General features: G+C 36.5%; 1 protein-coding gene across 1 annotated transcript in view; it reads left to right on the top strand.

Moving 5' to 3' along the window:
• The first annotated feature begins 400 nt into the window (after positions 1-400).
• The window catches only part of Tinag (tubulointerstitial nephritis antigen), a 77,726-nt gene continuing 54,188 nt past the window's right edge, over positions 401-23,938 (top strand). Inside the window, exons 1-4 of the mRNA XM_035444487.1 lie at positions 401-801; positions 10,854-10,917; positions 11,541-11,630; positions 18,292-18,406. Coding sequence (XP_035300378.1) covers positions 450-801; positions 10,854-10,917; positions 11,541-11,630; positions 18,292-18,406 — 621 coding nt within the window. The 5' untranslated portion in view covers positions 401-449. The remainder of the gene's footprint in view (positions 802-10,853; positions 10,918-11,540; positions 11,631-18,291; positions 18,407-23,938) is intronic.

Here is a 23,938-nt window from a genome sequence, read left to right as displayed (position 1 = left end):
TAATTGTATTTTTGACTTTTGAATTTTCTGCACATTCCCAGTGTTCTCATAGCCATATTTCCACACATGCATATATTAGGGGTTTTCTTAGATTTAGAAATCTAGGTTTTTTTTTAAGGGACAAGCAATATTCCACGTATCATTTATACTTAAGATTTTAGATAGATTGTTTTTGATGATCATATAAATTTTTGTGACATTGTATGAAATATACATTTTTTGACTTTAGATAAATTATAATAGTCTATTCCTAACACTTGTATTATCTTGTGCAAACACTGAAAAGTTTTATTAATGTTTAACTATAAAAGGCTCAAGGAAAGAATCAGTCTCAAGGTCCAGGCTGAGGTTTCCTGATGATTAGAGATCAGGCTTCAAGAAAAAAAAAAAAAAGCCCAAGACTGCAATCGGAGATAGCCGAAAGAGGAAGCCGAACCTCCATCTAGAGAATGTGGAACGGATATAAGATTTTAATCTTCTCCTATCTGACGGCAGAACTCTGTGCTGAGACCCATTCTTTATCGTCAAGAGAAGTGGACCCAGGGCCATATTTCACCAGAAATCACACTATTTTCGAAGGTACTCGGCACAAAAGGGCCATTTTCCATGGGCAATACTGTAGACACTTTGGCTGTTGTCAAGACAGAGACGATGCCTGTGTCACTCATTTCTATGAAGCCAATGCAATGTGTTACTGTGACAGCTTCTGTGAAAGGGAAAACCCTGATTGCTGTCCTGATTACAAGTCATTTTGCCAGGAAGAGAAAGAATGGCCTCTCAAACAGCCTTTAGACCCAGAAGGTAGGCTTTGGCAATGTGTTTGAATATTGCCCTAGTTGTCAGATCTGACAGCTTTATCTTCTCCTCTCCTCTCCTCTCCTCTCCTCTCCTCTCCTCTCCTCTCCTCTCCTCTCCTCTCTCTCCTCTCCTCTCCTCTCCTCCTCTCCTCTCCTCTCCTCTCCTCTCCTCTCCTCTCCTCTCCTCTCCTCTCCTCTCCTCTCCTCTCCTCTCCTCTCCTCCATTCTGCTTTCTTCAGGGGAATGAAAATGATAATTTCCACATATTTTGTTGGATTTTTAAGTTTCTTTGGTTCAAATGCAGTGCTGTACCATACTGGCACCATTGGGAAAGTTCTGGTCTGAGTGTATTAAGTATGGTTCTGCATTCTGTTTTGAGCATTCTTACAACATAGGTGTTGTTTCAAACTTTCAATAATGCACTTATCACAGCTTTCAAGCGTTGGAATATAGTTTTCTTAGAGAATTCTGGTGAAATTTAAAAATCCAATCATCTAGAACCATTGAACATCCTCCCCATGTAACACTTTGCTTACTGTTTTGTCAGGCTCATAAACCTGCAGCACGGTTTATATACATGGTATTAGCATTGACATTAAAACAAAATAAAACTAGGCACTATCCCTGCCTAAGGATAATAAATTCTTTAAGTATATTTTTGTCTTATTTCATCACTTTGGAAATTTTGAAACCACTGAAAAGAGGGAGTAAATGTGATTCAGTTGGTAGAATACTTGCTTAGCATGTATGGAGCATTAGGTTTGATTCCCAGCACCATACAAGCTGGAAAATAGTAGTATACAGTTGTTATCCCAGCACTCTAGAAATAAGAGGAAGGATGATGACATGGGCAAGGTTCCCCTTGGCTATAGTGAGATTGAGGACAGCCTGGGCTGCATGGGAGCCTGTCTAAAAACAGATCATTAAAGAGAAAGGAGGGTCACAGAGAATAGCCTTGTAAGAGTCTAAGATCCAGACAGTATAGAAATGATGATGTGTTGAGAAGATAAGTAGAATGGTGATATTTGCTATACAGATGCAATTATATGAGAACAGATACTTATTTTGGGAAGTTGCTACAACAAAGCCTCCTGGACAAGTATACCCTATATACTTCCTTAGATGAAAATCTCATAGAACCAAATCTCTTCATCAGGAAATTTTGGTTAATTGGAGCTCAGTCACACAATTATAAATGGGTCTAGGAACTTGTAGTTAGAAGGCACTTAAAAATCCTACTTCAAAATGGAGATGGTATTGACAGCTCTCATTATCAATAAACTCATCCTGTTTATAAATTTTAAAAATGTTTCCTTGAATGTATACTTATTATTTAGAATTGTCCACAGAATTCCTATTTAGTCCAGGCTTTAATTTTACCATCAGACATTAGTAAATATTTACCTAATTTTACAAAGTAGCAGATACTCTACTATGTTTGAGAGGTTTAGTCTTCTTTCAACAATTCTTTAAGTATCCCTGTTGTGGCAGGCAATGTGAAAAGTCTTATTATAAACATTAGTCAAGTTGGAGGAGTAGGAAAAAAATTAGGACATTTACTGAGAAGCTGTGTGGTGATTTAAAGAAAACGGCCCCCAAAGAGAGTGACACTATTAGAAGGTGTGACCTTGTTGGGGGAAGTGTGTCACCGTGGTGATGGGCTTTGAGATCTCTTTTTGTCAAGGTTCCCTCAGTGTACAATTTGACTTCCTGTTGCATCTGAGTCAAGAAATAGGACTCTCCACTCCAGCACCACATCTGCCTGCATGCCACCATGTTCGCCATCCTGATGATAATGAACTGAACTTCTGTAACCGTAAGAGAGCACCTCAAGAAAATATTTTTATTTATAAAAGTTGCTGTGGCCATGGTGTCTCTTCACAGCAATAAAAAATCCTAAGATAAGATCTAAATAGTAGTATATGTTTTTTGAAGAAGAGTGTTTCTACAGACTGAGAAAATAGCTTCAATAATTAAGGCACTTGCCTTGCAAGCACAAGGACCCACGCTTGACATCCAGAAGTCACATAGAAAAGCAGGAATGGTGGCACTTGTTTATGATTTATTGACTGCAAAGGCAGGGGCAGGCAGATGTTGGGGCTTCAGTGGCCAGCTGGTCTGCTGTACTTGTTCTATAACAATGACAGACCCTGTCTCAAAAATAAGGTGGTGGCTCCTGAGGATGACATTGAGGTTAACCTCTGATCTACACACACCATACACCCCTCCACACACTCAAAAATATGCACGTGCACATGTAGTCACACACAAATTGGGTGCTGTGAGACTATTAATATGTAGTAAGTTGTATGCCATCTGTCTCACTGGAGGACCAGTAAGAGAAAACATTCAAGCTGCTACCTGATAAAGAAGGAGCTGAATTAGAGGACAGTTCTCACAAGAGTATTACATAGTACAAGACTATTTATCAACTGGAAGGAAGCCATTGATTCTAGTGAGTCCTGATGAGGGAAGTATAAGCGACAGGAGATCAGTTTGAGAAGTGAGTATAAGTTATTGTATGTCAGACAATTTAGGATATGTTGGGTATTTGGGATCAAATTTTTTTTTTACTAGAAGTTATCAAAAGATGCTACTTCAGAGTAGGTATGAAGTGTCTTAGACATGTAACTGAGGTAATCAAAGAGCTTCCCATTCTCAGAGGACTTTCAAGCTCAGTCGGTGCCATCTTGAAGCTCTCTTGATAATTTATAAGTATCAGGCCCCAATCTTAATTTTCAACTTTTCTCCTCAATTTATGTATACTTCACATTTGAAGTAATATGGGAGGGTGATGAAACAAGACAGCATGGACATGTCCTGCAATAATTAGGCTTAGGTGGTGTAAAAACAGGAACTTTGAAAGACATAGTCTTACCCTAGAGGACCTTGGAAAAGCTAATGATACTTGGGGGCAGTAGTTGTGACAGGAATGTATTCAATCAGCTAGAACCCAGGACATTAGAACTGAGCCATAAGAAATGAGTGGATCATCTAGAGGATGAGTGAGCTGGGCTGCATTTGAGTATTTTCAGGGGCACTGTAGTATGTGCTTGATGAGTTTGTAAGAAATTGCATGGTGCAAAATCGGTAATTAGGCAAGAGGGAAAGAAAGGTTGGGTAGGGAAACTGAGTATTACACTAAGGACATAAGTGTCCAAGATCTCATATTGTGTATTGCCTGTCTATACATGACTGTCTAGCCCCATAGACAACTTTTACAAAGTTAAATGTGTTATTTCTCTTCAGTATCAACTCTGGACAGAGAGAATTGAGTTAATTAAAGTCCACTTAGGATACAATATATCTTTATGTTCCATCATAAACCATGCGGGCTGACTTTATGTATGTGAATTATTAATTTTTAAACTACCTTCTGGGAAAGACAATTTTCTTTCTGCTGATTTCAGACAACATATGTTTAAGGGTCTGTGAATGTCCCTTTCATGTTATGTCCTTTTCTTTTCTCTCCATGATGATGTGGTAGCAATGTCTGTGGTAGGAAGTCTCATGCAACATTTCTCTTTAAAAATCATTCTTTGTTTCTAGACAGGCTTATTATATCCAATTTTCCTGTGTTACAAAGAGGCATGACTAATATTTCATTCGTTTTTTGTTTTTAGAATCTATATGTGTAAAGGTTTATCTAAGGATATGCAATCAGAAGATTTTTGTCATAACCCATAGCAACAAAATTTATAGAAAAACTTGGTTATTATGTATGTTTATTAAAAATTTAAAGAGTAGTTGAACTTTTACCTGTCTTTATTGAAGATCATCCCATTCTATTCTATCTTATAAAATAATAATACTTTAAAACTGCCTTAGTCTCAACACACTAAACTCATTTTTTATTTAAATTACTCCCTTCTAGCATCATAAATATGTATCGTGCACTTTTATCATAATTTTTCCCTCCTACTAAATATTGCTTATAATATTATTATAATGTAAGATTCTCAGTCCAAATGCGATATTTTTGTATGTGTATGACTTCACAGCTGACCATGTGGCACTGGATAACCAGTTGGTTTGTTCTTCCTTGGGGAAGACCACTTCTTCCGCTCCAAGCTTTCCTTTCTTGCCTATGACTTTTTTGTATGTAATTTTAAAGAATTAACACATTTTAAGAAGCATGTTTCTTTTCCTGCATGAGGTAGTTATTAATCTGTATTTGTAAAATAGCAAAATGTCATTTTCCCATTTTCAATAGGTAACTCTTACATCTTTTTTCAAGGTAACAGTTTGGTAAAAGCTACGGATGGAATTTTAAGCCTTTAGTGTATCTCTCCTTACAGTAAGCAATGGTGTGCTAATACAGGAGTATTATAAAGACCCACATCTTAAGAAACTTATGATCTATGTAAGAATATTTCACCATGTAAAACAACTAGAATCATTGTGAAAGAGTAACAATCTGGTGAATATATGGACAACAGTATAACTATAACACCATCCAGAAAGAAGATTATCCTGCAGTGCTTAATACTTTTTGTGAAAACCATACTATAAATATTTTTATTTATTTAGACATTTCATTACATTCGTGTGTGTGTGTGTGTGTGTGTGTGTGTGTGTGTGTGTGTGTGTGTGTGTGTTTGTTTGGCTGTGCCTATGCCGCTGTGCATGTATAGAAGTCAGAAGACAATTTTCAGGAGTTGGTTTTCTCTTTCCACTGTGTGGCTTTTGGAGATTTAACTTAGGTCATAGGGCTTAATAATAATTACCTTCATCTGCAGAATCATCTCACCAGTCCCAAAGTATATATCTTTAATGCATAAGTATATTTTGCCTGGATTCTTGAGCCTAAGTTCAATCTAGCTTGCCACTCTTCCATCTTCTTCATTTGACTATGTGCTTGTAGTTCAGATCAACTTCTTATGCTACATCAGTCAAATATACTTTCCACTATATAAAAGGAGAACGAGGGCAGGGCCTTCACATCTTAAGAAGAGATTCTGGAGTTCAAAATAGTACCTCTGCTCTTGTTTATGTCACACGACCACACTTTCAAAAGAGGCTAAATGCCAAAACTTAAGTTTGGTTTGGTTTTGCCGTGTGGAAATATGCCCCCCTAAAACATAAGGTTCTCTTGTATGACACAAATAGTAAGGAATAATATTGGCAACAAGAATCATATAAAAGCATGCCTATCTAGATGCTTGCATTTTTATTTAAGTCATAATTTCAATGAAATATAATTATCTCCTATTTTGAGATTGGGCCTTGCTTTGCTTCCCAAGCTAGGCTTTCATTCTTAGACTCAATTAATTCTCTTGCCTCAGCTTCCTAAGTACCGGGGATGCAAGTGTGCCTAAGCTCATTTTGCATATCAGTATTATAAAATAAGTCATAATTCACTGTCCTTTTTCATTGACAAAGGAGAAAGGTTTTTGTCTTGTAACCCAAACTGGCCTGTATCTCACTGTGTAGTCCATACAGGCCTTAAACTCACAGCAGGCTTCCCTGCTCCTTACCTCCCTCCTACTTACTAGGATTTCAGGTGTGAGCTTGTAATGCCTGACTCAGCTAAAGTGCTGTTGATACACTAGAACATACTCAGACTTTTCTTATTTAAAACACACAGTCCATTCTGAAAAGTAATTGCTACCTCCTCAACATTCATTTTTGCATGAGAGGGGGGATATTTCAAAGATTTCAGCTCAGGGTTACAATTTATGTGCCTGCGATAGCTTTTATTCCATTCATTATGGATAGGAGCAATTACTCATTTTAGTTAGTAGCAAAAAAATTCACATTAGACTATAATTGCTCTTGAGAAAGGTAATTTTTCCTTTTGTCTTCTTTGGGAAATAATTTGTTGGAAAGGGTACTATGTGAAATTAATTAAAACAAGAAAATAGTATATTATTTATATTAATTTTCATATACAAAGCAACTTTCTTCTATATTTATACATTTCTCTATGTTATGTTTCCTACATGTTACATCAGCAATTTATTAGTTTCATACGATCTAGTTTCATGGTCACTTCTATTTCTTTCCCAAGAACTGTTTAAACCAAGAATTTAAAATTTGACATTATCTTAAGGATTAAAGATAAATATGTCAATTTTATATAAGGTGAAAGAAGAACATACATTAATTACATCCATGCCTTCCTTATGTACAGCATCACATCAGATGGTAATATCTAGTAACTTGAGAATTTCAAATTTCAAATACAGAAAACCAGTGATAGACTTAAAAAATAGACTTTGCATATAATATATATAATATATATATATATATATATATATATATATATATATATATATATGCAAAGAAACACAAGCAAATTCACATAACCTCTCCAAGCTGGGTTAAATTTCAAAATTTCAAGTCTTTGTCCTATTAGGGGTTTATTTCATGTAAAAGCATTACTGCCGGGCGGTGGTGGTGCACACCTTTAATCTGAGCACTCGAGAGGCAAAGGCAGGCAGATCTCTATGAGTTCGAGACCAGCCTGGTCTACAAGAGCTAGTTATAGGACAGCCTCCAAAAGCCACAGAGAAACCCTGTCTCAAAAACAAACAAACAAACAAACAAAAAATACTGGAGGAACTGTTATACAGGTTCTTTTACTCTTAGAGTAGGTGTCAAATTGCAAATCTTCTTAAGTGATGCCACAGTATGAAGGATAAAGATCAATCTGAGGGTACCACATCCACAATTGTATATGATTTGCCCTTTATTTATTAAACATTTCATTACATTCATGTGTGTGTGTTTGTGTGTGTGTGGCTGTGCCTGTGCCACAGTGCACATACAGAAGAGTTTATCTATTATTAAGGAATAATAGATGAATATGAACTGTGAGGTTAGGGGTACAATGTGACATTGAAATATTTTAGCTCATCAACTAAATCAAATACTGTTAACCAATGTAAACTATTTAGATCCACTGTGCTTATTAACAAGCCACTGATTTTGCCAATGAAATCCCATTTTTGTATTCACTATGCTAATTCTGTGGCTGAAACGGTGGATAATGTAAGCATTTAGAGCAGCTACCCTCAAGTCTGGCCTCTTAGAATGCGTGCTGGTGCACACCCCTGTGGTGCAGATTCCTGATTACAGCAAGTGACTCCCTTTCCTACAGTGCAGCTTCAGCCTGCACAGATATTTATAACACACAGTGATGAAGTATTTTAAAATAAATCACAGGCACCATATTATTATCCTTTCTCGAAGCAACAAGACCAACTATTTCCCTCTTCAAATATTTGACTAATTCTAAAAGCTGTTAAAGTTGTAAGACTCCTTTAATTTCAATAGTCATTAGGTTTATTTTTAATTTAATGCAGTGTTTTGGACAAAACTGATACATGTATGATATGTATAAAGAATTTGGTGAGCTTGCTTGGAGATACTTCATATACATTTTATAAAAAAAGAATTTTCTTATGGCTCCATCAGCATAGGATTTGCTTCATCCCAGTTCCTTCCTGGTCCTTTTTTCAGTTGAACTGATTCCCTCTTGTGACCTCGGAGTCTTGTATCCCATTGTCTTCTCAAGTCCTCTTTTGCATTACAATTCTCTCTCTCTCTCTCTCTGTCTCTCTCTGTCTCTCTCTCTCTCTCTCTGACACACACACACACACAACACACCACGCACACAACATACCTCTACCTCTCTCAGTTAAACTTAAAAAAAGACCTTTCTTTGACTCTGCTATTTTTAAATTCTCTATTTTTCCCCTTTGTCCATTTAATGGCAAAATAAATTAAAGAAAAAACTGCATTCTTTCTTTCAAGTTCTGCATCAACTTATTCCAACAGGATTGCTCTTTGATACTCTGCTGATCATTTCTTGACGTGGCCATTGACAGTAGTGGATGTAAAGTCCAGATTTTTCCTTTCTTGCTCTTAATCTAGGGTAATGCTGTCCATGACTGTCTGTACTGGCTTGTTTCCCATTACTTGATAAAAATTGATAAACCTCATGACGAAATAAGCTTGGAGAGGAAAGGGTTTTTTTTTTTTTTTTTTTTTTTTTTTTTTTTTTTTTTTTTTTTTTTCATCTGACAACTTAAGAACCACTATCCTGGGTAGTAGTCATGGCAGACATCCAAGGCTGAACCTGGAGGCAGGAACTAAAGCAGAAGCATCAGAGGAGTGCTGCTTCCTGGATTGCTCCTCATTGCTTCTTCAGGTTGTTTTCTTATGCCACCTGCCTACTGATGGTGCTGCGCACTATGGACCTTCCCACGTCAATCATTAATCTAAAACTGTCACACAGCCTTGCCTACAGGCTATTCTGATGGAGATATTGTCACAACTGAGGGTTTCTCTTCCAAGATCACATAGCAACAACAAACAAACAAACAAACAAAACTAACCATTGTACCAGCCACTTTGCTTGTAAGAAATTCTTTTCTTTTAGATTCAACCTCTATTGAATTCCCTGTTTCCTTACAGGCCATTCATTTCCAGTTTCTTTTAAATCTTTCCTATATGGAGCACTTTGAGCTCAGTTCTGGATAACTCTTTCTTGCCTAAACACACTGTCCCACCCTGCCCTGCACCTATTCAGTCCCAAACAAACACAGAGAGTCTTTTATTAATTAAAAACTGTTTGGTCTATTGTTCAGGCTTATTACTAACAAACTCTTACAACTTAAATTAAACCATAATTCTTATTTGGTCAGGAGAGTCCAGTCAATGATTATGGAACACCAAACGTCCATGGAAAAGAGGGGAGAGATGCAGATATTTGGAGATTATTTGGAGATTATTTGATTAAACAGAATATCAATGGCAGCTTTCATGCTTTTAAACCAGAGGGTTTGAACTGAGAAGCTGTCATGTGACTGTGACAAGCATTTCATGGACTAGTCTGGAGACCATGGAACATGTGTTGACCCTATTGCTAATTTTGGAGCCATTGTATTATAAATCAGATATATATTTTTGTTTTAAAATGTTCCATTGCACAAAGAGGGGTTCATATTGTTAATTTAATATTGGTTTTAAATTTCTTAAAATTATATTTTAAAAACTGACTTAGTTTGCCCGGTGTGGTGGCACACGCCTTTAATCCCAGCACTCGGGAGGCAGAGGCAGGCAGATCTCTGTGAGTTTGAGGCCAGCCTGGTCTCCAGAGTGAGTGCCAGGATAGGCTCCAAAGCTACACAGAGAAACCCTGTCTCAAAAAACCAAAACAAACAAACAAACAAACAAAAACACAACAAAAAAAAACAAAAACTGACTTAGTTTATAACCTGGATATTAATGTCATAGCATTTTTCCAAAATTTTCCATATTACCATAATTCACCATTGTTCTCTTTGGATAATTTACATTTACATAATTTTATAAACCAGTTAAAAATAAATTTCAGTTAATATTTGGATCTCTTTTTCTTATTTGTTTTATTTTGCTTAAATATTTTTCACATAATATATTTTGATATATATCTTTCTCATGTCCCAACTCCTGTCCCATCCTCTCTACCTCTGTAGTCATCTAACTTTTTCTGTGTCTTTTGATCTCTCCCTCTAAAAAAAAACACACAAAATGGAAAATCAAAACAAACAAATAATATAATATGAAAATATCCAAACAAAACAAAATGAAACAAAAATCTCACACACAAAACGACATGGAGTTCATTTTGTGTTGCCTAATTACTCTTGATCATGGGGCCAGCCCTGAGGTGTTGTTTATATACCCAGTCACATATCATTATAGAAAACTTATTTTCCTTTGTAAGGGGCTATCAGTTGCAAATAGCTTCCTGTTTAGAGATGAAATCTGGTCTCCTTTCTCCTTTCAGTGCTGGGACCCTGTCTGTGCAGGTCTTTGTGTGCTGCCATGATGTCTGTGAATTCATTTGTGTACCAGTCCTGTCATGTCTGATGGTACTGTTATTTTTTATTCACAGCCTCTGGTTCTCATAATCTCTTATAGCACAAACCAGATGAAGACTGCTATCAGATTGGCACTAAGTAGTTTGCCACATTCTATCAACCAATGACAATCGTAGATGACTTGTCATATGAATATGGTTTATTCAGTTCAGAATTTTCATTTGTTTACATGTGCTGTCATCAGGTTGCTCCAGAAATAGCCAACATTATGAAGAAGGATCAGTAGTTAAGGAAAACTGCAACTCCTGGTAAGTAATCTAAGTGACACAGAATGGACCTCTATTGTCTGTGTTTTTCTTCTGGAATGAGGAAATCTTCTGATTAAAACATACATTTAAATGCATCTAGGTAAAAAAATCGCATTCCATAAGACATAAATTTTCAGAAACATGAAAACAATTTTGGAACTGTAATTATGTATGTATTTAATTTGATGTTTTTATAGTAAGCCTTCTCCATATATCAAGTGCTCATTAAGCATACTGTAAATTATGAATGTTTTGATAGACCGTTAACAAACCATGCTTTTTTGAACACAGTAAGTACTCATGAAAAGATGCTGCTTAAATTGGATTAGCCTGCAGAAAAATTTCATGTATAAGCATATTGAATCTATATTTTAATTTGCTTTTAAATGTCATTGAATGTGGGGTCATGTCATATGTATTTACTTCAGAGGATAAGAGCTCATTGACTAGCACCTAATGCAGTTTTATGATTTATTTTCTCCAACAATCAAACAGCCACGTGGCTAAAATTAATCAAGAAATTTGTTCCACGACTTACTTAACAATACACCATTCTTGTTACTATTCTGGAAACATACTCTGTAAAGGTCAAAGGACTTTTGTAATTTTTTTTGTCTTTATAGTACATGCTCAGGACGTCAATGGAATTGTTCCCAGCATGTGTGCCTTGTTCACCCAGAGTTGATTGAGCACATCAATAAAGGGGATTATGGGTAAGCTCATCTTTTAGTATAGGCTTCTTGGCATTTTCACTTACTCAAAACACATACTGTATATCATTTAATTCTAACCATAGTCACTAATTATAAAGAAAGACTGGCAAATAGATATGAAGGGAGACTCTTTAGAAATGTGTATTTCAGATGTATAAGGTGAACATTAAATGTTTAAAATAAAATGTTTAAGTAAAATGAAAACATTGATGTTAACCTTAGAGTATCTATGAAAGATTAGTGTCATTGTGTGGTGGTGAGAGACTGAGATCAGAGAGTTGAACAGACTGATTCAGTCTGATAATTTTCTCCCTGTTTTTGCCTTAACCAAAACAAACTCATGCTCAGCTATCCTAGGTAGACTATGAACTAAAAAAGATTGTGTTCTCTCTTGCCAACACCTGCAGTATAGCACTAATCAGTTTCATGTAAATGACTGACATTTAACCAATTTTACTTACATTGACATCAAAGGATGTGGAAACGTACTATATTGCTATCCATTTTAAGATAGAAGAATGACCAAGAAACACCAGGAACAGCTGTTGTTCAGCTGAAGACTATTAAATGAGGTTGCTTCTCCACTTACATACAGGGAAATATGATATAGGTACCCACATTTGTTTCCTTTACAGAAATGAATAAAAGGGGAATAGCTTGGATAATCTATGTCTTAAAATTTCTTCACTGTCACTTACCGGTCTATATTCCATTGAGAACATTATTGACATTATGTAAAATACTGAACATAAAAAGATTATGTTGAAGCAACCAGAAAAGTGAAGTAATTTTGAGATGTGTACTTTTAAAGACCCCTTGAAATTACATTTTTAGAAATTTGTGTGTGTGTGTGTGTGTGTGTGTGTGTGTGTGTGTGTGTGTGTGTGTGTGTGTGTGTGCAGGAGGGTGGGAGTAAGATGGTTGTGTATAATGCTCATATTGTAGCTCATGTCTGATAGTAAAGCAAAACTTGAGGGAGTGGGCACTCTCCTTCTGCCATGTGGACCCTTGGTTTTGAACTCCTTACATCAGACATGGTAGTAAGGTCCATTACATCCTGATCTATCTCAAAGGCCTCTGAGATACATTTTTAAAATATAAGTACTATTTCTTTCAGGTATAAGATTTTACATCTCCCAGGACATTGCTGACAGTGAATTTCATTGTATCGAAAGTATTTTCTTGGAAGACACCAAGTACAGAAAGTCACATTTTTTGACATTAGTATTCTGAAGTCATTCTCAAGTTCTCTGCATGACAGGTTGTTTAACCAGTATTTTAGGTGGTAGCTTGATGACATTTGAGTATTTCTGGGGAAACCAATCATGGTTTCCTGTTCTGAAATTATATCCAAATCATTGAAAAGACATAACAAACACAAGAGTATGTTTCATCATGATAAATGACCCTAGTCAAGTTTCTTACAGGATTCAAAACTGTACCTAAGCAGCACAGATTTCCAAGAAATCATAAGAGAACTGTCCAGCTTCCAACTGCTACAGCATGCACAGGAACCACTTTCAGGCAGGATGGAAAGCAAGCATTCTTCAGAACATAGATATTGTTGGGTACCTGTCTTCCTTGGAGGAAGAATTTTCCTTCCCTTATTTGATTTGAGTAGAATGGAGGGCTATTTGTGAGGCATAGTTTCTAGTTTTGTAGAAAACATTAAAGCATATGACTGACAAATAAATATACAAGCTCTGCTTCCCCAAGTCTTCACTGTAGCTTAGGTCTGTATTTATTGTACATAATATACTACAGTGCAGATTTACCCACTTTATTTATTTAATTTATTTAATTAATTTAACTTATTTATTTGTTTATTTATTTACTTAGACAGCATTTTGCTGCACAGCTCAGGCTGATCTCAAAGTAAAGACAGTCTTTCTTGTTCACTCTTCCAAGCTCTTATGTTACAGGCTTGAAACACTCTGTCCCATTTCTCTGCATTATTTTTCATGGCAATAATTAATAAAAATGTCTTTCTTCCATGGCATTTCTGAGAATATAAATAAATAATTTTACCTTAAACTAATTTACCCTGTACTATAAAAGCCAGCATGCCATACCATTATAAAAGGCCAGAACAGAAAGCTGAATTAAAATTGCACAAATAATCCTCAGTGAATTAGAACAAAGGGAGATACATACCTGTTATATTTATCTGAAGTTATGAAGCAAACACTCCAGATTCAACACTTGCAATCTACAAACTCAATCAAACTCAGCTTAGTAGCTGGAGCCTCAAGTCTGTAATCCCAGTAATTGAGAGGCTGAGGCAGGAGGATCATTCTGAGTTTGAGGTCAGTCTGAGTATGACACAGCCAGTCTGGGCTACAGAGTGACACACTGCCTGAAAAACTAAACTAAACAAACAATACAGCAAAACAAAATAAAACACATTCTCTTAATTTGTGCATGCCAACATTTTGGAATGGATTCAGCTGGGACTTTTCTTTTTATTAATTTTATTAGTTCTTTGAAAATATCATATGTATTTGGATCATATTCACCCCTCTTCCCCAATCTTCTCTTCAATAAATCTCAAATATTCTTGGCTATGTGGTCTTCTACTGGAAAGTGGTGCTGACTTTCCAGGAACTCTGCTCTTGGGAAAAACTCTCTCCCTCTTACAATACATAAAAATTGACAATAGTTCTACAGCAAGGTGTCAGACTATGTATCCAGCTCCCCTCTACTTACTGAGATTTGCTCTGGCTTGGGCTTGTGTGGGTTTTATTCATGCTGTTGAAATCCCGTGAGTTCACGTGTACAGCTGACCTCCTATGTCCAAAAGATTACATTTCCTTTTAGATATTCCTTGCCTCTGACTCCTTTACACTCATTCTCATCTGCAAAAAATCCCTGAAACTTGGGATGAGGGTTGCGATATGTATGTTTCTTTTAGTGTTGAATATTGTGAAATCTCTTATATTCTTTTCTTTGGCCAATTGTGAGTTATTGTCTTAAGCACAATATACTGCAATTAGGAGAATCTTTCATGAAAAATAAGAGAAGTATTAATCTATGAGTACAAATATAAGTCATTAGGAGTCAGTTTAATACCAAGTCCATTGGCAGAATTTCTAGCATTTTTACCTCCTCTAAGAGCCATCATCTATTTAGTCATGGGTTCTTATCTGATGATGATGTCAGGTATGGATTTTATTCTGTGGAATCAGACTTAGATACAAGCAGAAGGTGATTTGTCACTCCTGTGATGTTTATGCCACTATTGCACCAGTTGGCATGTCTTACCAAGCCAGTCATTAGTGGTTGGTGTTGAATAAGGGTGTTGTTTGGTTCTTTTTCAGGACCTTAATTTCTAGGTTGAATTTTTTCTTGGTGCTTTAATTTTTTTCTCCTACTTACTTATTCTTTCACATACATTGGTGACTTTTTTGTCTGTCTTGATTTTGTAACTCTTTTTATACATATCTTTAAATAAATTTCTCATCTTTTTATATGAGTTTCTTTTCGTCATGAAACATTATAAAAAGCAGCACTCTGAATTTTTCCTCTGGCAATTATGCTAGTTTGCTATCTTGTTATGCAGTACTGATAATCTGTCAACTGTGGGCATGCCATGGTGAAATGGTATCTCATGCATTTTGTTTCTTTGTGTGTTTTACACTTCCACTGGAGAGGATATATCCTCCAGATTTAAAAGTTTTCCCTTTCTCTTTGCTTTTGTTTATTTGTTTATTATGTGATTTTGTCTTGTGTGCTGGATTCATTCAAGACTATACTTAGGATTTAAATCAACTTCAGTTAAAACTATCATGGTTTGATCAAGGTCTTGATGACAGCTTAGCTGTGTTCATACAGATACTATGCCATGGTCCACCACCAACATCATCTTCACAGCCTCTCTGTAGCATGGTCAGGATGGGAGTGTTACTAATCTCTGTCCTGGATTCTGTGCTGCTATGGTAAAACTCTGATCGAAAGTGACTTGAGGAAGGAAGAGTTTATTTGCCTTATAGCTCACAATTCATCATGGAGGAAAGACAAGACAGAAACTCAAGGCAGGAATCTGAAGGCAGGAACTGAAGTAGAGACCATGGAAGAACACTACTTTTTGGATTCTCTCCCAGGTATAGCTACTTTATATACCCCAGGTCTACCTGGATAAGAATAGCACAGCTCACAGTGGGTTGGGTCCTCCTACACTAATTAACAATCAAGAAATTGTCCCAGATAGTTCTTCAATCAGCTTTGCCTTTCCCCACATGGTTCAAGTTAACAGCAAAGCTACCCAGGACAATCTCCTGTCCCACCTCTTTCAACACTTTAGCTCCTGTCTACATTGTTTGTGGTCTGCTCTGGAAACCATGCAGTGCTTTAAGCCTTGTTACATTCTCCCCTGAATCCTAGTGGATCTCTTGCTCTTGTTCTAACAGAGAAGGTGGAGTGATTATGAACTATACAGATACTCCAGCTTTAGGGCCATTTCTCTGGAGTTGCCCTGAAGACTGATGTGCCTCTGTTCCTTAATGGTGGATTTGGGCAGGCTGAGTTTACTTTTTATTCTTCTTTCTTGAACATTTTTATTTATTCATTTTTCTCATATGATGCATCCTGAGAAAAGTTTCTCTTCCCTAAATTTCTCCACCTCCCCACACCTCCTCACTCCCCCACTTTCCCTCAGAAAGAGCAGGCCTCCCGGGGATATCAACTGAACAGACATAACAAAATACAATAAGGCACATGCCCTCATATCAAGGCTGGACAAGGCAACCCAGTAGGAGGAAAAGGGTCCCAAGAGCAGGTGAAAGAGTCAGAGACACCTGCACTCCCATTGTTAGGAGTCCCACAGAAACCTTTCTCACAGCTCTTGGCTATTCCCTCAGTCTGGTTCTGTGGCCCCACAGTCTGATCATGAGCTCCTTCAGGCAATGACGGGAATTATTAACAACATGAACACTGGAAATCTCTCCATTTTAGATTTCTCTATACTTTTCTAGTGCTTGCTGGGGTTTTCTGCCCAATTTCCTCTTTAGTGGTTAAATTCAGCCTGCAATTTGGGTTTCTAGCAGAGCCAATCAGTTCTCTGAGTTCTGATAGGCCAGACGCCTAAGTCCTCATGGTTTTTCAGGGTGTGCCTCTGCGCCACTACTGGATGTTTCTAATTGCCCTGGCTTCTGTGTGGACAAAAGCCCACTTAGTCTTAGTGCTGTGGTCTATAACTCTTTCTCATATTTCCTCTGTTGGTGGCTTTTTATCTTGACTTTCTTGCACTTCCCTGGTCTCAAAGATACCATTTCCCCAGAACTGAACTCAAGGATGCCAGGCACCTTGTAGGAGTTCTAAGGAAAGAAGAACTCAGCCAGCAAGAGGAAGATATCTACTCTTGTTGTTTTTCTTTTGTTGTTTGTTTATTTTGTTTTTAAGGTTTATCTGTTTATATAGATTTATATATTTGTGTGTATGAGTGTTTTGCCTGGCTGCATGCATGTATTTATACTAAATATGGCCTGCAGTGCCTGCAGAGGTCAAAAGGAATGTTGCATCCCTTGGATCTGGAATTACAGAAGGTTATGAGCCACTGTGTGGGTGCTGAGAACTGAATTTAGGTCCTTTGCAAGAGTAGAAAATGCTCCTAATCACAGCTGGACCATCTTCCCTAAGTGTCTTTAGGATGCATCCCTGGCTAGCCTAAAACTCACTGTGTAGACCCCTAAGAAGGCGTGGCTACAGCTTCCCCTACAGAGAACTTAGTTGAATTTCTAATCACTCAAAAGTGCCTGTCACATTATAAGTAATTTTAATAATAAATACAAGAGTGTAGTTTAGAACTGATTTAAATACCAAAAGCATTTGTCTGCATTGTAGATGGTTTGGATGAGCAATGTTTAGAAGCCTGTCAGGTGTCCAGTGTTCAGCCACTATCACCTACCTTCAAATTTCCTCACATTTTGAAAATAAATCCCTTTTTTCCTATGCAAGGTAAAAATAAGTCCAGAAAAACATGCATTTTAATAGCTAATTTCTAAATAATGCACTTAAATAACTATTAGTGGATAACACTGGATACAAATTAACTTAACTTAATGTTTAATTGCCAGTTGCTCATCTAATCTCTTTAAAGTAGGATGATAATTTACAAGCAGCCACTCCATGGTAGAGCACTTGTCTATATGTATGCAGTCCTAGGCTCAGTCTCTAATACTGCAAAAATGAAATGTATAGCCAACTTTTAATGTTTTAAATTTTTCAAATGTAAATTCTAAACACAGATTGTCCTATTTAACCTATAAGTTCTTGTCTGTGGAGCCAGATTTCTTTCTAAAGAGCAATTACATACACTTAAAGGAAACTGCATATATTAGCATTAGTATACTTAATCATTTCATAGAATATAAAAATCTTATATTCCTGTTTTCAACACATAATTATGTGACCCCATGTTCCTTATATTGATCATAACTGAAATTGCTCAATTCTAAGACTTGTGTTTCATGTACTTGATTTTAGAATAATCAATGTTGCATCTGTATAAGGACTATCCACCTTGTACTGATAATTCTTATATTTTAGATCATGTTAATATATAACTTATATGTACTATATATTTTAAGACCTAGAAATAAATGTGTATTTATAAGAGTGATATCATGTAACCTATACATATTTTTCTGCTTTATTTGTAAGGTAGATGGACAGCACAGAACTATAGCCAGTTCTGGGGAATGACTTTAGAAGAAGGGTTCAAATTTCGCCTTGGAACCTTGCCACCTAGCCCTACACTTCTGAGCATGAATGAAATGACAGTAAGTGCTTCCTTCTGATTGGATGTGCACATGTTTGTACAGGTGAACTCATGTGTATATTTAAAGAAATATGAACTATGCTATTCAGTTTTGATTTTCAGAACCATGAAAATGAGACATTTTGTCATATAAATTAAGAAAATAATCCCTAAATATAACAACCATTATATATCTGTACAGCTTATGCGTGCTTTAAGTGATGACTGGGTATTCTGTTTCATTGTCCATAATTTAGCAGAAATACATATTTCTGCTGAAGGGTTGGATATTCAATGTTTTTGATGGCAAATCTTAATTGTCAAGTTTATTTGACTGAGGAGAATATGTTTGTGAGCATGCTTTTTGAAACTATAAATTATGAAAAAAGACAAACTCTAAAAGAAAGTGGTGTTGTCCCATAATCTCAGGGCCCAGGTACAATAGGAGAGAACAAGTTGGAAGCTTGCTGTGAGGGCACTCTTGCTTCCTCTTTGCTCCCTGGTCACCACAGAGGGAGCTGCTGGCTTCACCTGCCCTCTTCCCATGACTGCCTGAAAGACCCCCAAAACATGAGCCAAAACAAATTCTTCTACTGAGAAATAGTGTAGCCCAGGTGTTTTGCCACATTGAAGAGTCTACATGACACAATACACAAATTTATTTGTATTTACATTGTTTTCATTGTAATTTTAAATCATTTTCCTATTGTATAAGAAATTTGTATATGAAATTTACTATATAGGTCTGGGTAATCTTGAAACTTGTGACTATGCTAAATTATCTGTGTGCTGGGATTGCAGATGTGTGACCTCATGTCTGGCCTTACTTTTATTTTAAAGTTAAATGTTTTGTGAATTCATCAAAAGTTGGATGATCTCTCTTAGTCTATTCTTTATCACATGAGGTTGAAGTAAATGCTGGTAATCTTAGGCATGCATTTGATGATGATTATAAAAGAATTGTTCTCAAAAGTTCTCAAGTTGCCTTAAAGAATATATTTGAATTTTGGCTGGAGACCTGGCACATGTGTTTGTGAAAGTGTGTTTCTTAGTATTTTCATGCTTCCTGCTACTGCAGTTAGTCTTTCATCTTATATAAGGAAGCTTCTACCATTCCAGGGACCACAAACCCTTGCCTCTTAGTGTACAGTGTTTTCCAGGCCCACACACTTTCAAGTTGAACAGTTTCTCTGATGCCTACTACTACAGTCTAGACCAGAGTGGCTTACAGTGGCACTGCAGTGCAGCTTGTTGGTCTAAAATAAAGGCATCAGGTTCCAGCTGCCCAAATTCTCTCATCATTCTGCTGTTACAGGAATTGTAAATTAACTAATGTCTGTTAAAAACCCAGCCCAAGCTTTGTTTTCCAGGCATATGATCACCGTATTTAAGTTCCAATTTAGATGCCGGCATTGATAGATCATAACTAGTATCAGAGAAATAATACTAACTGATGTTTATTGAGCAGATATGTGCCAAGCATGCAAATACCTTCATGTTTCATCTCATCTAATTCCCACAACAGCTTGATGTTCTGGGTATTGCCATCACTGAGAGCTTTAATGCCAAGCAGAGTAAGACTGACTGAACCCAAGTCACACTGAGGCAGAACAAGCAAAGTGATGCCTCAGAATTTGTTACGTCGCAGAACCTTGTCTGTTGCCCCTACCTCAACATTATGTAATATAAGTAGGTCCTGGTAACTTTAGCCAATACACATTCAACATAAAAAAGAAGATGCTTAATCTCCTGAGTTATTTTTCATAGATGCTCAGCTTAGAAATAGTTTGGAGTCTTTTACAACTACTATGACAAAATCTTTAGCAGCATGGCTCATTTCATGATTTTTAGTGACTCAACTTTTTGCTCAACTGGAAAAAGTGCTGTTTTTTTTTTCTTGTGGTTTTTGTTTTTTCCCTTTACTCTTCGCATTTTGTAAGAAAATACTCCATTATAATGGTTATTCTTGCATTTTCATTCATTGAGGGACACAGTGAGCCCAATACTTGTGTAAACATTAATATGTTTGTCTTCAAGATTGTTTCCAACATTTCTTTTTCAAGCTTTAACTTTTCACCTTTCAGTAATTTACTGTAGTCTAGAAAAGCACATTATAGAGTTTCTCAAGTTGCCACTCACCACAGCAGACAACAGAATATTTCACTCTAAACCATTTATTGGTTCCTGGGTATTTGTCTAAAATTCTCTGTGATGATATATAAATGAAAAACAATTTTAATGATTAGTGTTCTAGGAGAGTTTAGAATTCCTCCTTGCTAAGTAATTCCAAGAAAGCATCAAGGACAATTCAGACAACCTCCAAGATTTCTATTGCTTAATTATAACATATGGCGTGGAAATAGAATCTGATTTCTTGGGCACAGTAGCTTGAGGGTTAAGTTTCTAAGTGTTAGAATTGTCTTCAATACTAGTCAAGTGCGAAAGAATAGGAACCAAGGCAAGTATTTATGGAAAGGACATGAGGTCAACACGAACTGAGTTGAACTGGTAACCATACATGTAGCTAAAGATGTAGCTGGACGATTATAAAATCAATACCCAATAAATGATACAAAACTGACTCAAAGTACAATACAAATGGGCACTTTATGAAGCTGTACTGCTGAATAAATGATATTTCCTCAATTTAAAATTATTTTCATCACAGGATGGACTATATATGTAAGAGGGTTATTGGTTTAAATACTAAAGAGGAAGGATTATACATTTAGTGAGGTTATTCGTCTGTTATTGGATATTTGTAGTTGCCAAACCACGATATGACTTCTAGTGTGATAAGAAAATACACAGCACCCCAACCCCAAATCTCTCTCATTCTTTGGCCACATTACCTAGATGAAAGTTGGAACTCAAAAGTCTTTACTCTGAATTGGAAAAGTGAGTGTGAACTATCCTTAATTCATGGGTAAGCTCGTCTCTTCCCAATTTGGTAACCAGGCTTTATTTTTTGGCTTAAGTTACAATTGGCCTGTAATTGTCTACTGAACTTTAATTAGAGACACATATTTGCACAATAAATTTAAAATTCTGTTGCACTCATGAGCTGACAGCAGCTGAGCTTGTCTGCATAAGACCTGCACAAGATCAAGCCGGTTAACATTCACAAAGAGGAGACAAACTCCTGAACTCCCAACCCCTAAGTGTGGAGCTATTGACAGTTGATGGCTTCTAAGGAAGCAAGAGTCAGTTTTCTTCAAAGCTATTGCCACTAGCTAGTTGACTTTGCTACAGTAGATGGTCCTATACCCATGAATATGGGCAGTACAAATTGGACTTTGTGGGTTATCAAAAAAAGAAAAAGATGACAAAGAGTTGTGAGGGAGTGTGAGTGGAAAGTGGATCTGGGATGAGTTAGCAGGAGGAGTGGGGGGTGGGATATGATCCAAAAATACGTGGTGTGAAATTCTCAAAGATTTAATAAAAATACTATAATAAAATTAATTCAGAAACTGCTTTTACCACATTTGCATGGGTTGTGATTCATAACAAGTAAGAATAAAATATGTCAACAGTGTGGGGCTAGAAAGGCAATTTTGGGATTTTGGGGGTGACTATCTGGGTGTGAATCCAATGAGGAAAACAAAAGGCAAGGAAACATATTCTGTCTGGGCACAAGCAGAGCATTGAGCAGAAGTAGAGGGAGAAAAACAGAAGTTGAGAGGGAGATGGCCTATACTCTACAACTAGGCTTCCTGGGGTAGCTGACAGCTAAAAGACCTGGATCTCAGCTGCCAGAAATAGTGGGATAAACAGCAAGTCATACCTATCTTCTGAAGCTTCATACTACTCATAAGAATACAAAAACATTGCAGTTTTCTCATTAATTTTTTATTCCAGCATTTCCTAAATTCACAAAATTGGATAAGCTTTTGGTTAGTAAGCACTCTTAGGTTCCACACAATGTAATTTAAGAAATACTGACTTCAGCTAAAATTTTAAAACAAGACTAATGGAAGGAACAGAAGTATATTTTGGGAAAAAATAGAACATTGCCAATTCCTCAGGGGAAACATTGAGACAACTAATTATTATGGCTGCATTTGAAGCTTATTTCGACAGAGGGTCTTCTGAGCCAGTAGAAACATTGCTGTAGAAGAGATGTTAAAAGGTATAGGTGGTTTTGGTGATGTGCTTAGTGGTAGACTGCTTGTCTAGTATGACAAAACCCTGGTTTCTGTGTCAAGCACTATGGACTTGGACGGATATATGCATGCATTTTTATATCTAGATTATAAATAGGCTAAAGTGTTTGTAAATAGCCAGGGTGTTTGAATATCAAGGTCTTACTATTTGTCCCTCCATAAAATGATAGTTATGGTTGTATCTAGTTCTTATAGTTGTATGAGTTCTATAAAATGCTCAATTTGTGCTTATCAAAATAGACTACAGTAAAGACATTAAGGCAATGCTATTATTCATCAGGTGTTTTTCTCCTTCTTTGTATTTTGACAGTGGTTTCCTTAACCTTCAGAGAATAGCAGCTCTCCGAAATGGGTTACTTCTGAAAGGACTTAATTATTTAGATCTTAATCAATTTTAGCATTTTATTTCCAGTTATAACGTAATACACAACTTTTCATTAATTGCTGATGGAGTTCACAGATTTCTGATGATCTTGGAAGTTCTACTACGCTATTAGACCAAACCAAATAAAATAAAACCAACAGTATATTTAAGATTGTTGTTTTCAGATTTAATGTTCAAGTGCTTGGGAATTTATCAAATAGCTCCAAGAAGCCTCACTTTGTTACATTTATTTATAAATATTGAAAATACTTTGGATTAAAAATACTATTTCTGCTCAAAACCTTGACAACTAAGAGTTTATTTATATATTTGGTTCAGTTGAAATTGTTTAAAGTGGAGTCTGGAGAGAATGCTCAGAGGTTAAAGGTACTTTCTACTCTTATAGAAGACTCAGTTGTATTTGCCAACACCCACATGGCGGTTCACAACCACCTGTAACTACAGTTCTAGTCAATTTGACGCCATCTTTTGACACTGCAGGCACCAGGCATGCACGTAGCACACATGTATGTAGTATCCATGTAGGAGAGACACACAAACACATGCAATAAAATTCAGGGAATTTAAGAAATGAGCAGTTTTGTTATTGCCACTTGTTGATTACCCCAGGAAAACAATTGGGCTGTTATATCTAAAGTAGAACTCTTCTGCAACTATTAACATTAAGAAGGCAGGCGTGTCAGCTGAAACCCCTAGGCATACTACTGTAGTGTATCTGATGTCAAGTTGGTATAGGTAAAAATGTTCATTTACCCTAATGAGATTCTTTTATGTTATTTTTCCTTTCTTCTTTCTTCCTTTCTCTCTTTCTTTCTTTCTTTCTTTTTTTGATTTTTTGAGACAGGGTTTCTCTGTGGCTTTGGAGGCTGTCATGTAATTAGCTCTTATATAGACCAGGCTGGTCTAGAACTCACAGAGATCCTCCTGCCTCTGCCTCCAGAGTGCTGGTATTAAAGGTGTGAGCCACCACTGCCCAGCTCCTAATGAGAATCTTTATTCAGCTATT

Source organism: Cricetulus griseus, chromosome 4 (genome assembly GCF_003668045.3).
Source record: "Cricetulus griseus strain 17A/GY chromosome 4, alternate assembly CriGri-PICRH-1.0, whole genome shotgun sequence".
Classification (NCBI taxonomy): domain Eukaryota; kingdom Metazoa; phylum Chordata; class Mammalia; order Rodentia; family Cricetidae; genus Cricetulus; species Cricetulus griseus.
The sequence above is the reverse complement of the archived record's forward strand: the minus strand, read 5'-3'. Positions and strand labels throughout refer to the sequence as shown.